At 41.7% G+C, this 14,277-nt stretch overlaps 1 protein-coding gene across 9 annotated transcripts in view; it reads right to left on the bottom strand.

The window, feature by feature from the left end:
- PTPRM (protein tyrosine phosphatase receptor type M) overlaps positions 1–14,277 on the bottom strand; it is a 691,593-nt gene that overhangs the window by 391,451 nt on the left and 285,865 nt on the right. For all 9 annotated transcript variants that reach the window (XM_054018880.1, XM_054018881.1, XM_054018883.1 and 6 more), the window contains exon 6: positions 708–882. In XM_054018880.1, coding sequence (XP_053874855.1) covers positions 708–882 — 175 coding nt within the window. The remainder of the gene's footprint in view (positions 1–707; positions 883–14,277) is intronic.

Raw genomic sequence — 14,277 nt, 5'->3', positions numbered from 1 at the left:
GGGAGTCATGAACAGATTAGGTGACCATTGTTATGGGTAAGTACTCTTCAGACTCAGGATCAACCTCCATGTTAGAGTACCCTGCAGAGCTTCCAAGAGCCAGCTGCTATAGAATCTATATTTCTCTGAAAAGATCCCAAATATATGCTCTCAAAAACCTGATATAAAAAGAAATAAGCAAAGTGTAATTTAAATAGAACGCAATATAGTTGTATTAGCACTGTTTTCTATGATGCAATTGGTCATCTTCATAGACATTCATTTCACATTTTGAACTTTTCCTGCTGTTTTAAAACCTCCCATATGCTGAATATTTATATTTTAAGCGTTTTCCTTTATTTTCTCATACCTCACACTAAATACATTTTTAGGATGCAGCCTCCACATAGGAGATAGATTGCAAGGAATTCCATTTCAGAAGAATCATCTAAATGTACATTTAAAAATACAGATATTTTTAAATAATGCTTTTAGTACACAAGCAGTAGTAGAATGTAATAAATAACCCTCCAGTGTGGCATCTCCCACCAGTCTTTAAGAGCAGGACAGAATCTTGAGATTTACATAAAAACAGTCTGAGTCACAAGTCTTTTTTTACTCCTTGGCTTTAATAGGCTATGGGTGACATACTTAACAATTGCATGCTCTTATTTCATACACCAAATAAGTACATATTAGAAATAAATACATATTATATTCTGAAATACCTTTGACTATCAGTTCTGCATAGCTTGATACACCAGCTCCTCCTTCTGTGCGAATCATGCAGCGGTAATTGCCAGCATCTCGCTTTGTAGCGTTCACCACATTAAAAAGAGCTATGAATCGACGATCATTAGACACCTTTATGTCCTTCAAAGGTGCGTCCCTTACATAAATGCCCTAGAGTAAGAAACAAAAGTAAAAATGTTGTTTTAAAATAAAAACATTTATTGAAAAACAACTTTATTTATAGACTCATAGACTCATAGACTTTAAGGTCAGAATGGACCATTATGATCATCTGGTCTGATCCCCTGCATGCTGCAGGCCACATGACCCTTCCCTGGACTCTGCCATTGAAGTCCCCAATCCTGTGTTTTAGTGACCTCAATCGGCAGAGACCCTCCTGCTAGTGATCCCTGCCCCATGCTGCGGAGGAAGGCGAAAAACCTCCAGAGGCTCAGCCAATCTACCCTGGAGGAAAATTCCTTCCTGACCCCAAATATGGCGATCAGTACTACCCCGAGCATGTAGGCAAGAGTCTCTAGCCTGGCCCTTGTTGGCCATTATGCTATTTACGTACCATTGCTTGGTTTTCCTTGGCTACTATGTTTTACCATTAAACCATTCCCTCCATAAACTTATCTAACTTAATCTTAAAACCAGACAGGTCCGTCGCCCCCACCGTTTCCCTCGGAAGGCCGTTCCAATATTTCACCCCTCTGACGGTCAGAAACCTTCGTCTAATTTCAAGCCTGAACTTCCCCACGGCCAGTTTATATCCATTCGTTCTCGTGTCCACATTAGTACTAAGCTGGAATAATTCCTCTCTCTCCCTTGTATTTATCCCTCTGATATATTTAAAGATAGCAATCATATCCCCCCTCAGCCTTCGTTTTGTCAGACTAAACAACCCAAGCTCCTCTAATCTCTTTTCATACGACAGGTTTTCCATTCCTCTGATCATCCTAGTCGCCCTTCTTTGCACCCGTTCCAATTTGAGTTCATCTTTTTTAAACATGGGAGACCAGAACTGCACACAGTACTCCAAATGAGGTCTCACCAGCGCCTTATATAACGGAAGCAGGACCTCCTTATCCCTACTAGATATACCTCGCCTAATACATCCCAAGACCGCATTGGCTTTTTTCACCGCCACGTCACATTGTCGACTCATAGTCATCCTGCGGTCTACAGGGACCCCTAGGTCCTTCTCCTCTTCCGTTACTTCTAACCAATGCGTCCCCATCTTGTAACTAAAATTGTTATTAGTCATCCCCAAGTGCATCACCTTACACTTTTCACTATTAAATTTCATCTTATTTCTGATACTCCAATTCACAAGCTCATTCAAGTCTCCCTGCAGAATATCCCTATCCTCCTCCGAATTTGCAACTCCTCCCACCTTCGTATCATCCGCAAACTTTATCAGCCCACTCTTGCAATCGGTTCCGAGGTCAGTTATAAATAGATTAAATAAAATGGGTCCCAAAACCGAACCTCCACTAGTAACCTCCCTCCAACCCGACAGTTCACCCTTTAATACGACCCGCTGCATTCTCCCCATTAACCAATTCCTTATCCACCTCTGGATTTTCATATCGATCCCCATGTTTTCCAGTTTAACCAATAATTCCTTGTGGGGTACAGTATCAAACGCTTTACTGAAATCCAGGTATATTAGGTCCACCGCATTTCCCTTATCTAATAAGTCCGTTACTTTCTCAAAGAAGGAGATCAGATTCGTTTGGCACGATCTACCCTTCGTAAAACCATGGGGTAATTTATCACAATTGCCATTAACCTCTAGGTCCTCAACTAGTTTCTCTTTCAGAATCTTCTCCAGCACCTTGCACACTACAGATGTTAAACTAACAGGCCTGTAGTTACCCGGATCACTTTTTTTCCCTTTCTTGAAAATAGGAACCACGTTGGCTATTCTCCAGTCTAACGGGACCACCCCCGAGTTTACAGATTCATTAAATATTATCGCTAATGGGCCTGCTATTTCCCGCGCCAATTCCTTCAATATTCTCGGATGAAGATCGTCCGGTCCTCCCGACTTAGTCCCATTAAGGCGTTCAAGTTTTGTTTCTACCTCGGATGCGGTAATCCCCCATCCTGTATGCCCCTCTGTAACGGTGCTAGTATCCCTAATACCTTCATTGGCCTCATTAAACACCGATGCAAAATATTCATTGAGATATTGCGCCATGCCTAGATTATCTTTAATCTCCTCTCCGGCTATAGTCTTCAGCGGTCCCACTTCTTCTTTCTTTGCTTTCTTCCTATTTATATGGCTGTAAAACCTTTTACTATTGCTTTTAATTTCCCTCGCTAGGTCCAACTCTACATGGCCTTTGGCCTTTCTCACTCTATCTCTACATTCTCTGACTTCACTAAGGTAAGTTTCCTTACTGATCCCTCCCCTCTTCTCCAACCCCTCTCAAAAGAGGGGGACCTGAAGTTTCTGAGAGCTGAACCCTTTCTTATTCTGCATTTCCACAGGATTGAAAGGAAACATCATTCCCCTAGTGGGAGAATTCACAGAAAACCCTGAGAGGAATCTGTGATGTTGCACCCCATAATGGTTTATAGAAATATGCTTATGAGTGTAAATATGACATAACTGGAATATGTTTTATGCTACATATGCCATGTAACTTTTATTTGCAAAGATTATGATCTACTGAATATATTCATCTTATTTGTATGCATGTATCATTTTTATATCTGAAGTTATAAGCATTGGCTCTATGCTTGTATTTAAAGTGTTTGCTGTAGGAAGCACATAAGACAGATTTGGTCAACACAATGTGAAGGAGTTGGGTTATTCAAGTAATTGGGAGTACTTAACTAGCAATGGACTTTGGAGACACCAATCCACATCTGAGCTTTCCTGGGAACGTTCAAACTAACATGTAAACAATGGCATTGGCCTGCAAAAAGCTGAATCATTCAGAGACACAGGACTTGCCCAGGTGGCTAGAGACCCCATCTTGTGGCTGTGAGGTGGGAGAAGAAAAAGACTATATAAACCCCTGGAAACCCCTCCATATTGTCTTCAGCCGGCTCAAGAGATAGCCTCTCCACCCCAAAGAGATGCCTGAAATAAACCGGAACAAAGGACAGTAACTACCGGGATCTGAGTGATTGCTGGACCCAGACTAGGAAGGAGTCTAGTCTGTCAAAGAAGCTTATTGAAACATCTCTGAAGATGAGATTTACCTGCATTTAGTTTCCTACTGTATTAGGCTTACACTTGCGTGTTTTCTTTTATTTTGTTTGGTAATTTACTTTGTTCTGTCTATTACTTGGAACCACTTAAATTCTACTTTTTATATTTAATAAAATCACTTTTTATTTATTAATTAACCCAGAGCAAGTATTAATACCCGGGAAAACAAATAGCTGTGCATCTCTCTCTATCAGTATTATAGAGGGTGAACAATTTATGAGTTTACCCTGTTTAAGCTTTATACAGAGTAAATCGGATTTCTCTAGGGTTAGGATCCCATTGGGAACTGGGTACCTGGGTGTTGGAGACCGGAGCACTTCTTAAGCTATTTTCAGTTAAGCCTGCAGCTTTTGGGGGACGTGGTTCAGACCTGGGTCTGTGTTTTTAGCAGGCTAGCGTGTCTGGCTCCAACCAGCCAAGGTACTGAAGTCCCAAGCTGCCAGGGAGAACGGCCTTAGAGGCAGTCTCAGCACATCAGGTGGCAGTCCCAAGTGGATTTCTGTGACCCAACCCGTCACAGAATCTTGTAGCGTTTAGGCCCTGGGTCCCATTTTTTCTGCAGAGGGGCATGCAGCGTCTTATACCATTTAACTGTATTTGTTGTTTTTGTTATGTTCCTGTGACTTTATTTAAGAACAAAGAGCAGGCTACAAAACTGTATGAGGCCTGCCCTATGAACTAAGACAGCTAGCCCTTTCTGTTTTCTATCCTAGGAATTTGTAGTTTGTGTTGCAAAATTTAAGACCCATTAAGGAAATGCTGAACTCAGTTTGTTAGTTATTGTGTTTAGTTGTCAACATATTGAAAGTAACCTTAAAATACTGTTAATAGCCATTGAAAGCTGCAAATAATGGTCACATTAAATTGGCTATTTTACATAATTCATGAAGCCAGAGTCAATGTTAATCACAGTATTATTGCCAACGTAGCAGGATATGACACAGTAAATAACGATTTGCATTATTTTAATGAGTACAGTAATATAATGTCATTTCTCTTTTAAATGTAAATTTGTGGTGATGGCATTGTAATTTAAAATTTTAAAACTATGTAAGATTCCCGAAGTGGAAAACTGTGAGAGTGCCATTGTTTAAAAATTATTTAGCCCCATACCTGAACACGACTTGAGACAATTACCAGCTCCTTAAAATTCCTAGAAATCTTTTTCCCTGCCAGAGTGACATCACAATTACTGTAAGCAAAGCTCAGAAAGAACCATTTCAAGCCAAACCACTATTTTCATTCCCTTTGCTTACGGTAGTTGTGATGTCATTCTGGCAGAAAGATTAGGAAGTTAGCAGATAAGATTAATTAGGAATTTAAGGAATTAATAATGTTAAGTGCAGTACTAATTTCATTTTTAACGTAACAGTCATTTAGGCCTAATTATCAGAGTTGCTGAGCAATCACAGTTGCCACTGATTTCAAGTAGAGTTCTGTGTACTCAGCACCTACATCTTCTTCCTTTCTAACCTACTCACAAATGTGAAAAATATAATCTAGACACAAGGCTGGAAGACTCATCTTGTGGACTGCTTTGGGACGCTTTAAAAGTAGGCTAGCGTTGTGGGTAAAGCAGATAACAAGCTTAGACTCACGGTCCTGACCAGCCTGAAGTTTACAGGATTGTCTCAATTACAACAGAACTGCAGAACTACAGAAGTGTATTGAAAATTATTTCTAGCTAATATGATGATTCTTCATGGCATAATGAGGTGAACAGTTTGTTTTGCAGGAGAAACAGCAAAAGGATGGTAATTTTAGCCTCTGGGAAGAGAAAATACATTTTACTTACTCACTGACTTTAGATGCCAGGAGTAGAGAAGAAACAGATGGCTAGATTACCCTGTCCTTGCAACACTGAAGGGGGAGGTCCATAAGAAACTCCCAACCACTGGCCTTTTGCCCTCATGGAGGATCAAGTCAGATTCATATTCCCTGCACTTGGTAGAGCTCAGGTCCTTATCCCTCCTATGGACTCCAAAGGGAGGTCAGGAGAGATGGGATTACGACTTTACATAACCTTCACATCCATTTGCACAGCTAGCAAACAGAGAGAGGAGAGAAGGCTAGACCAGGCAAAAGGGTGGTTTACTGCATACTCTCCCCTTTTCCCCCAGGACTGGTCCCCTTGGAGGTCTTCCTGGGGTTGTGCCACTCCATTCCTCCTCCAATGCAGGCCAGATTGTAATATACACAAAGCGCATGTCTATACTGCACAAAAAGGTGTGTTGTTAATGCAGGTTAAAATAGCAGTGAAAACATGGCAACTCATCTTTTAATTTGGTTAGCAGCTTGAGCTTGGGTTAGCAACTACAAATAGCACCGTGGATGTTGCAGTATTGGCAGTGGCTCAGGCTAGCGTCTTGACTCCAAGCCCACCCAACCCTGGGGTAGGGGGGCGCTAGCCCGAGCTGCTGTCCACACCACACTGTCCACGCTGCTATTTTTAGCATACTAAGACCTGGTCTACACTAGGGGGAGATCGATCTAAGTTACGCAACTTCAGCTACGTGAATAATGTAGCTGAAGTCAACGTACTTAGACCTACTCACCGCGGTGTCTTCACTGCGGTTAGTCGACTGCTGCTGCTCCCCCATCGACTCCACCTGCACCTCTCGCGGCGGTGGAGTACAGGAGTCGACTGGAGAGCGCTCAGGGGTCGATTTATCGCATCTAGACTAGACTCAATAAATTGACCCCCGCCGGATCGACTGCTGCCTGCTGATCTGGTGCGTAGTGCAGACATATCTTAAGTCAAGTGGAGCTAGCACAAGTCTGTCTATCTGAACTAGGAATCACATTGCTCAGCTGCAGTGCAGACATACCCATAGAGGCTTTAACTCAAGGTGCTCACCCGAGCTCTAAGTCGAGTTGCTGTGTCTTCACTGTTATTTTAATCCAATTTAGCTAACACAGGTTAGCTAACCCGAGTTAACAACACATACCTTTTGTATGTTTGTTTTGTGGTTCAGACATACCCAAAGGAAAATATGGGAAGTCCAAGAAGAAAATTGTCTTACTACTAGTTCTAAAGGGCATATTTCATATCTTTTTCTGTGGATATGTAAAATGAGAAACTAGAATGATTTATGCATTTGAGAGACTAACTGCAGAGTTTATTATAACTTATAACCCATTGTTCCACTGGGATCCTGCCATCCTTTAAGCCTCTGGTGGGTTCTCATACACAAGCTAATTTGCCTGACTTCTAATATCCCACTTCCTGCCCCAAAAAAGGGGAAACGGTTTGATCAAGTGTGGGAAGTTTTAGCCCTAAGGTACACATCAGCTATTCTTAGATCAATAACCTTGACTGAAACTAGAGAAGCATGGAGCACATTTCATGAGTGCAATCTATTCCATTCTCTTGCTCAAATAAACACTATACACGAAACTCATCAAATGGAGCACAGTTTGGCTAGAGATGATTTTGCACATTTTCAGCTCCCTCAGGAATACAGAGTTCAGCAAATAGGTTGTTACTGGTTGCTCTAAAAATCACAAATGACTTCCAGAACGAGGGCCAGCTCCAGGCATCAGCTTAACAAGCAGGTGCTTGAGGCGGCCAAAGGAGAGGGGCGGCACGTGCGGCAATTCAGGGGTGGCAGGTCCCTCACTCCCTCTAGGAGTGAAGGACCTGCCGCTGAACTACCGCCGCCGATTGCGGCTTTTTTTTTTTTTTTTTTTTTGCTTGGGGCAGCAGAAATGCTGGAGCTGGCACTGTCCAAACAAGACATATGTATTGCTAACTTTACTGAAGAACAATAAGACAGTTATTGAATATTGTTTAAAGGATATTAGTAAACATTAACCTTAACTGAATGTTTTAAAAAAAACTTTTTTTTTTCCTATTTAAAGAGCTCTAGTTCTAAGTTGCCAGTTTAGTGAGACTGGTAGAACTCAAACAGTGATGAAATAAATCATTAACATGAGACTCCACAGTAGATCTCAGGGAAAAAAACCCACAATTTTTCATTTTCATCCTTTTCAAAAAATCATTTTTCAAAGGAAATTTAGTGTTAGATTGATGTCCCAGGGAACATCATTCCTGTTATCCAAAGAAAAAGTACAGTACAGAGATAGTAATCTCCCCCTATGCCTCCCAACCCTTGGCCTAGAGGGGTAACAGCCAATGGAAAAGAGGGTTATTCAGTGTAGTGTAGCATGAACAGAGAGGATTGGTAATGAATTAAAGTATATGATGAGTTAAATACCTACCAGACTACAGTAAAAAAAAATGAAAATAATAAAAAAATAAAAGCCCTCCTTCAGCAACTGCTAAATGGATAGGCACAGTTCAGTATTTCTGTACCCTGTATAAAGAAGAGTTAGATTAACAATGGACAGTGCTAACCATATAGCTAGAGCTAACATTCTCTTTTAGCACACTGGTAAATGAACATAGCATAATACGTTCTTCTTTTTACAACAGACACCTTCATAATCCTGTGGGGGACCGTCAGGCATTTTGCCTATTACTATAGCCAACAAGCAGCCACTGTAACAACCAAAAATGGAGGAAAAGATCCAAATGTATGATCAGAGTTTCTTTATATGGCTTAAACACATTTTATTTAAAGGTTTTACTACAGCAGAACTGAAAGTTTCTCAGCACACTAATGATTCTGTTTCTCCATACAATTTTCTTAGTTTAATGTGGACTGTTTTCCAGGTTTTATAAACATTAAAAATTTGGGTTAAAAATTCAAGTTGCAATGATGAAATACATTTTTTTTTATATAGTTTCTTGTTTTTATTTGCAGAATTTACTTTGAGGGGCAGGGGAGAAAAGGAGTTTTATCTAACAGTGGATAATTTTATAGAGTAGCTTATTTCTCAAAGGAGCTAAAAATCAAAATGCATTTTACTCTATTGACATTTTCAATATCTTCATGTGCATTTTGCTTTGCATTGCTTCATTCAAGATTTACATTAATTTTGAAACAATAATGCTTCCATAGAGGTGCATGAACACAAGAGGCTCCTTGTTAACAGTACCGTCCATGGCCAGGGGCCCTTATTTCGTTTCTTTTTCTTTTTGTTTAAATGTGAGCCACACTCTGAGCCATTGCACAAAATCACCACCAAACAGTACAGGTAACACAGTGGTCACTCATGTAGGGAAATTTAACCCTAATTTTGAAATCTGAAGAAAAGGCACAGGAATCAGGGTTTCTTTTTTTCAGATATAACGCTAAACACAGGCCCAGTATGGCACACTGCATATTAGATTATTTCAGTTTTAACAGTCAAAATCTATTTCATTGTAAGATGATACAGTGGGATCCCAAGACTATTTGAAATACTCTAGGTACAATTAACAAATGAAGTATACAATATATTTCCCTACTGAAAACACTGCAGACTTCTTTTTTGTTATTTACTAAATAGTCCATTCAGTACATGTCAGAAAAAAGCAAACAAACTAAATGCTCTGGAGGTAGGGCCGGTGCAATCCATTAGGCGACCTAGGCGGTCGCCTAGGACACTACAATTTGGGGGGTGGTGACCGGAGCAGTATTTTGGCGGCAGGACCTTCCGCTGCCTCTGTGGGGGCGGCATTTTGGGGCGGGACCTTCCGCCGCATAGGGCAGCAGAAAAGCTGGCGGCGCTCCTGTCTGGAGGGGTTCTTGAGGTCTCCAAATGTTACTTTTTTAAACCAATGACAGAATGTACCTGAGCCCACGCCATACATACTATTGTAATAATCTTTGTACAAACTAGGTTTTATAAGATATCATTTGAAAACTCATAATTTGCTGGTCAATATTGTCCTCAAAAGGTGTGTGGCAACACTGAAGTTATAGGATTCCACTGTATGGTGTTATTAACATGTTCCAAACTGAGGTTGGCAAACTGCTAGGGTAACCAGGGGTCTGGTTTTAGACCGGAACACCCAGTCGAAAAGGGACTCTGGCGGTTCCGGTCGGCCGTGCTGCGGCGCTAAGGCAGACTAGTCCCTACCTATGCTGGCTGGCACCGCGCTGTGCCCCAGAAGCAGCCAGGAGGTCCGGGTACTAAGCGGGGGGGGGGGGGCGCAAGGGGCTCCACGCACTTCCCCTGTCCCAAGTACTGGCTCTGCACCCCTGCCTGCCCAGGCACCGTGCTGTACGCGCCCCAGAAGCAGCCAGTAGGCACCGGCCAATGGGAGCTGGGAGGGGCAGTGCCTGTGGGCGAGAGCAGTGTATGGAGTCTCCTGCCCACCGCCCTCCCCCCCACAGGACCCGGACCTACTGGCTGCTTCTGGGGCACGTACAGCGCAGTGCCAGGGCAGGCAGGGACTAGCCTGTCTTAGCTCCCCCACTGCATGGCTGACTGGGAGCCGCCCCCACTGTGCCACTTATTGGGAGCCTCCCGAGGTAAGCTCACGCCCCAAGCCCAGAGCCCGCCAAACCCAAAGCATCCTCCTGCACCCCAAAGCCCTTTCCGAGCCCAGAGTCCCCTCCCACACCCATATCCCCATCCCCACTCCAGAACCAGCACCCACTAGCCCAACGTCCTCACCCCCTCCTGCACCCCAACCCCCTGCCTCAACCCACAGCCCCCTCCCGCACTCCGAATCCCTCGGCCCCACCCCCCAGCCTGCAGCCCCCTCCTGCACCCCAAACCCCGTCATCCCCAACCCCACCCCAGAGTGTGTTTAAATTGCAGTTTGGGAAACTCCGTTTGTGATAGCAAGTTGTGTGCATATTACATTTCTATAAACTTTTATTGTTCAGGAGAGGGCTGGGCAATACATGACATACATTTGAGGGAAAATCTAAGATTGGGAGTGTTTTGGGGTCACCCTGCAGCATAACCAAGCCTAGTAAGAGCCAAGGTGTGGCTGGCTGGTTGCTGCACATACAGAGACACAGCTGGCATGCTGAAGGCTGTTTGTGAGCAGTCCAGGCTGGAAGCTACAACAGGAAAGCATTGTAAAGGGCACTCCAGGATAAAAAACGCTATATAAAAAAAAACCTTAATAATTAACATTTTTTTGTTCTACAAATAGAAGCACACAACTCATATTTTAATATCAGTGGATGTGCAATGGATAATGTAATGAATGTGCCCTCTCTCCCTCATCCCGTCAGCCCCCGAGCTGGGACTGGGAAGGAGGGGGGTCTCCCCTGCCCCCTCCTACTGACCCTATATTTCCCCCAAGGCCACCACCTCACTTTACATGTGCCTCTTCTCCAGGGTCCAGGCACCTAATTAGTGGAGCCACGCCTGCATGGGTTCACTAATTAGGTGGATGGCCCTTCATTCTCTCGTGTGCGACCACCCAGGCGTGCACCTTAGAGGGAACTATCCATGGACCACCTGAATGGAGCTCGCGGACCACAGTTTGAGAACCTCTGGTATAGGGTAAAAGTACACAGTCCGGAATTTTCATGGCCGTGAATTTGGTAGGGCCCTACGCAGAACCAAGATCTTAGGACCCTATTGGGGGAGGAGGGGTGGATCAGAGCTAGAGTCCCACTGAGACTTGGGTACAAGCCTTGTCATTTTTCAGTGTGGACACAGCTCAAGCTGCAGACCTGAGTCAGAAGGTCTGCACAGTGCAGTATGGAGTATGCCAGGAGATCCAAGTCCAGCAATTGTAAATCCAGGTTTACAATACAGTCTGGATGCTCAAAGATGGGCTTAGAAACTCCAAGCCCAGGAGCCTGGGTCCTGCAAACCCAGGTTTACAATGCAGTGTAGACATACCCTGGATGACTAAGTTTTAACTGATGAGTCACTTACTAGAACAAAGATTTCTGTTAAACCAAATACTCCAGCATTCATTTAGTATTTATGGTTGTAGAAAAACATCATATTTAACTTGAGGACATACACAGGCTGAAACCCCAAATGTAATGGTGGCAACATGTTAAAGTCACACAAAAAAAATTGGAAGCATCTTAAAACGCACACAATTTTCAATTTGGCCAAGCTAGAGTGAGACGAAATAGGCTGATGGTTAAATTAGACTTACAGTCTCCTTTATGCAATGAATTAACGGAAATGAATAGCATTTTACCAGCAACAAGGTATACATTAAACCCGTCGAAAAGTTTTAACAAAAATCAGAGCAATAAATGTAAAGACATTGACATTTTAGGATGTTAACTCCAGCAGTTTAAGTAAATTAATCAATCTCAAGGCTTTTGTTGTTGTTGTTTTTGTTTTTTAAACTCTTCTGCCAGTTCAGGCTTAAAAGGAAAGCTATGTCAATCATCCTTTATATTCATACAGGTGGAGTAAGCAGCTTTTCCTTTATTTAATAAAAGAAAGAGTTTGCATTATCCTACTTTCAAATATGCACATTTGTAAAATGACTATTAAATTCATACCACTGGGGTCACTACTAACAGCAGTAGTGCCGGAAATAATTTTGTTTAAACCATGCATATAATATAAATCAAGCAGTCATTTATTTCCTCAGCAAAATTGTTTTCTAGAGTTGTTTTCATTCTAATAATTAAGGTAGTTGGACCTCTGAATGTCTAAATTTGCTTTCATAACCAAGACAAATGTTTGTCGATCTAGATAGAAAATCCAGATCCTGTGATTGATTATCCAATGCTTATTCCACATGCATATATTAACAAGTACATTTCAATCAACTAATGAGGCCAACCTTGAAAGATAGAAATTCTAAATATTACTGTCCTGTTTGGGATAAGTCTATTTCAGATGCCAGCTGGAACTGCATTCTGCAAGTGTAATTATCAGATATTCAGACAAAACATTATTTGGGGGACTATACAGCGAAGATTTCAAAATCCAACATTTTAATGTTTGGTCACTGAGCTTTCTCCCCAAATTACAATGCTATCTCTAAGTCTGTGTTTTTCATCTGCAAATGAATGCTCAATAAAACAAATCAGATAATACTATACAAGTTACAGATATAGCAGTCTGATTAACAAATATTTATTGATGACACTGTGATCCCAATCATCCTATCTGAAGATGAAATTAAATAGACAAAAGGAAAGTATCAAGGGCTTTCTTGCATTTTCTGGAGTTGTTAAGCTAAGTGTAATTTCCCCAAAATAGCTGCTCTGAGTTTATGTACTAAAGTTCCTTGGTATCATGCTGACAAGAGCCAGTTTTTTTATTACTACCATGTGTTTTTAAAAGAAAGTGCTCACTGAACAATTTATATTTTTGGTCTTTAAAAAGTCAGTATAACCGAAAAGTTACAACTTCTTAAATGTTTAATGCTTATTGGAATTATAAAGAAACTCTTTCCATCACTTTTAAATAGAACATAAGAGAATAGAAGCAAACCCACATGTCGATAACTAGCTTATCCAGAAACACTATACAATTAGAAAATGTACCAACCCCCCGCTCCCCAAAAAGATGAGCTTTGTGCTTCTTTGTAAGGAAAATTGTTGCAGCAGTCCTGGACCTTTGGAGCAGAAACAGAATATAATTTTGTTAAACATTTCTGATGTTTAATAAATCTGTCCACTTCTAAATCTGTTTAGCTAATAAAATGCCATTAATAAGTAGTCAACACCTCAAGTTGTGGCTGGTTCTCTGAAATATAAAATACATTATATTTCACCTGCTTATTAAAAATGTTGAGAACTGGGAACAGCACCTGTCTAGGAAGTGAGCATAAAATAAAATAAAAATATTTATAATTGTCCTCTGGCACTCTATAGATATCACCTTCATGAAAGGCTGGGGGGAGTGAGGAGAAGGGTTTCCTGCTAAAGATTTCATTCATTAGAATAGTGCAAAATAGAATATTGCAGATGTTTTCCTGCTTCTTCCATCTAAGTGCATCACAGGGTAGCGAAAATGTGGTACACCTGACATCCCAAGCCTCTTCACTAAGAAGTATTAACTTCCTGGGAAGAGAAGGAGGGATGGGTTGAGAACATTCCAACCTTTTAATATATTCGGATATGCAAGTTCTCATCAGAGTAGCAGACCCAACAAAACCCTACTGGCTTCGGATATAACAAAGTGGGGGCAAGGGGGGTGGTACAAAGAACAATAAGATAAATCAGAAATATGGAGCATGCTGTTCAGCCACATTCTGGGAGACAGTGAGCCACCTAGTTGCCTCCTGAAAAAGAGACTTATTGGAGCGGAAGGAGCAAGCTACAGGTCACTCCATCCCTATGGGCGTGGGAAGTTGGATGTCTGACTTATCCACAGCAAGAGAGGTCCGGAGATGGACAAAAGTACCTAGGACAATACTGGCACTGTAAAAATAATAATCATAACAATAAATCGTAAGAAGTAAGCGGGAGGCTGACATTTTTGACAAAGGTGTTTCAAATTGAATTATGGAACCAGACATCGTAACAAGAAATTTTACTCGTATCTCCTTCCTATAGTCT

Source organism: Malaclemys terrapin, chromosome 2 (assembly GCF_027887155.1).
Source record: "Malaclemys terrapin pileata isolate rMalTer1 chromosome 2, rMalTer1.hap1, whole genome shotgun sequence".
In the NCBI taxonomy this organism is placed as follows: Eukaryota; Metazoa; Chordata; order Testudines; family Emydidae; genus Malaclemys; species Malaclemys terrapin.
This window is presented reverse-complemented; position numbering and strand designations above follow the sequence as displayed.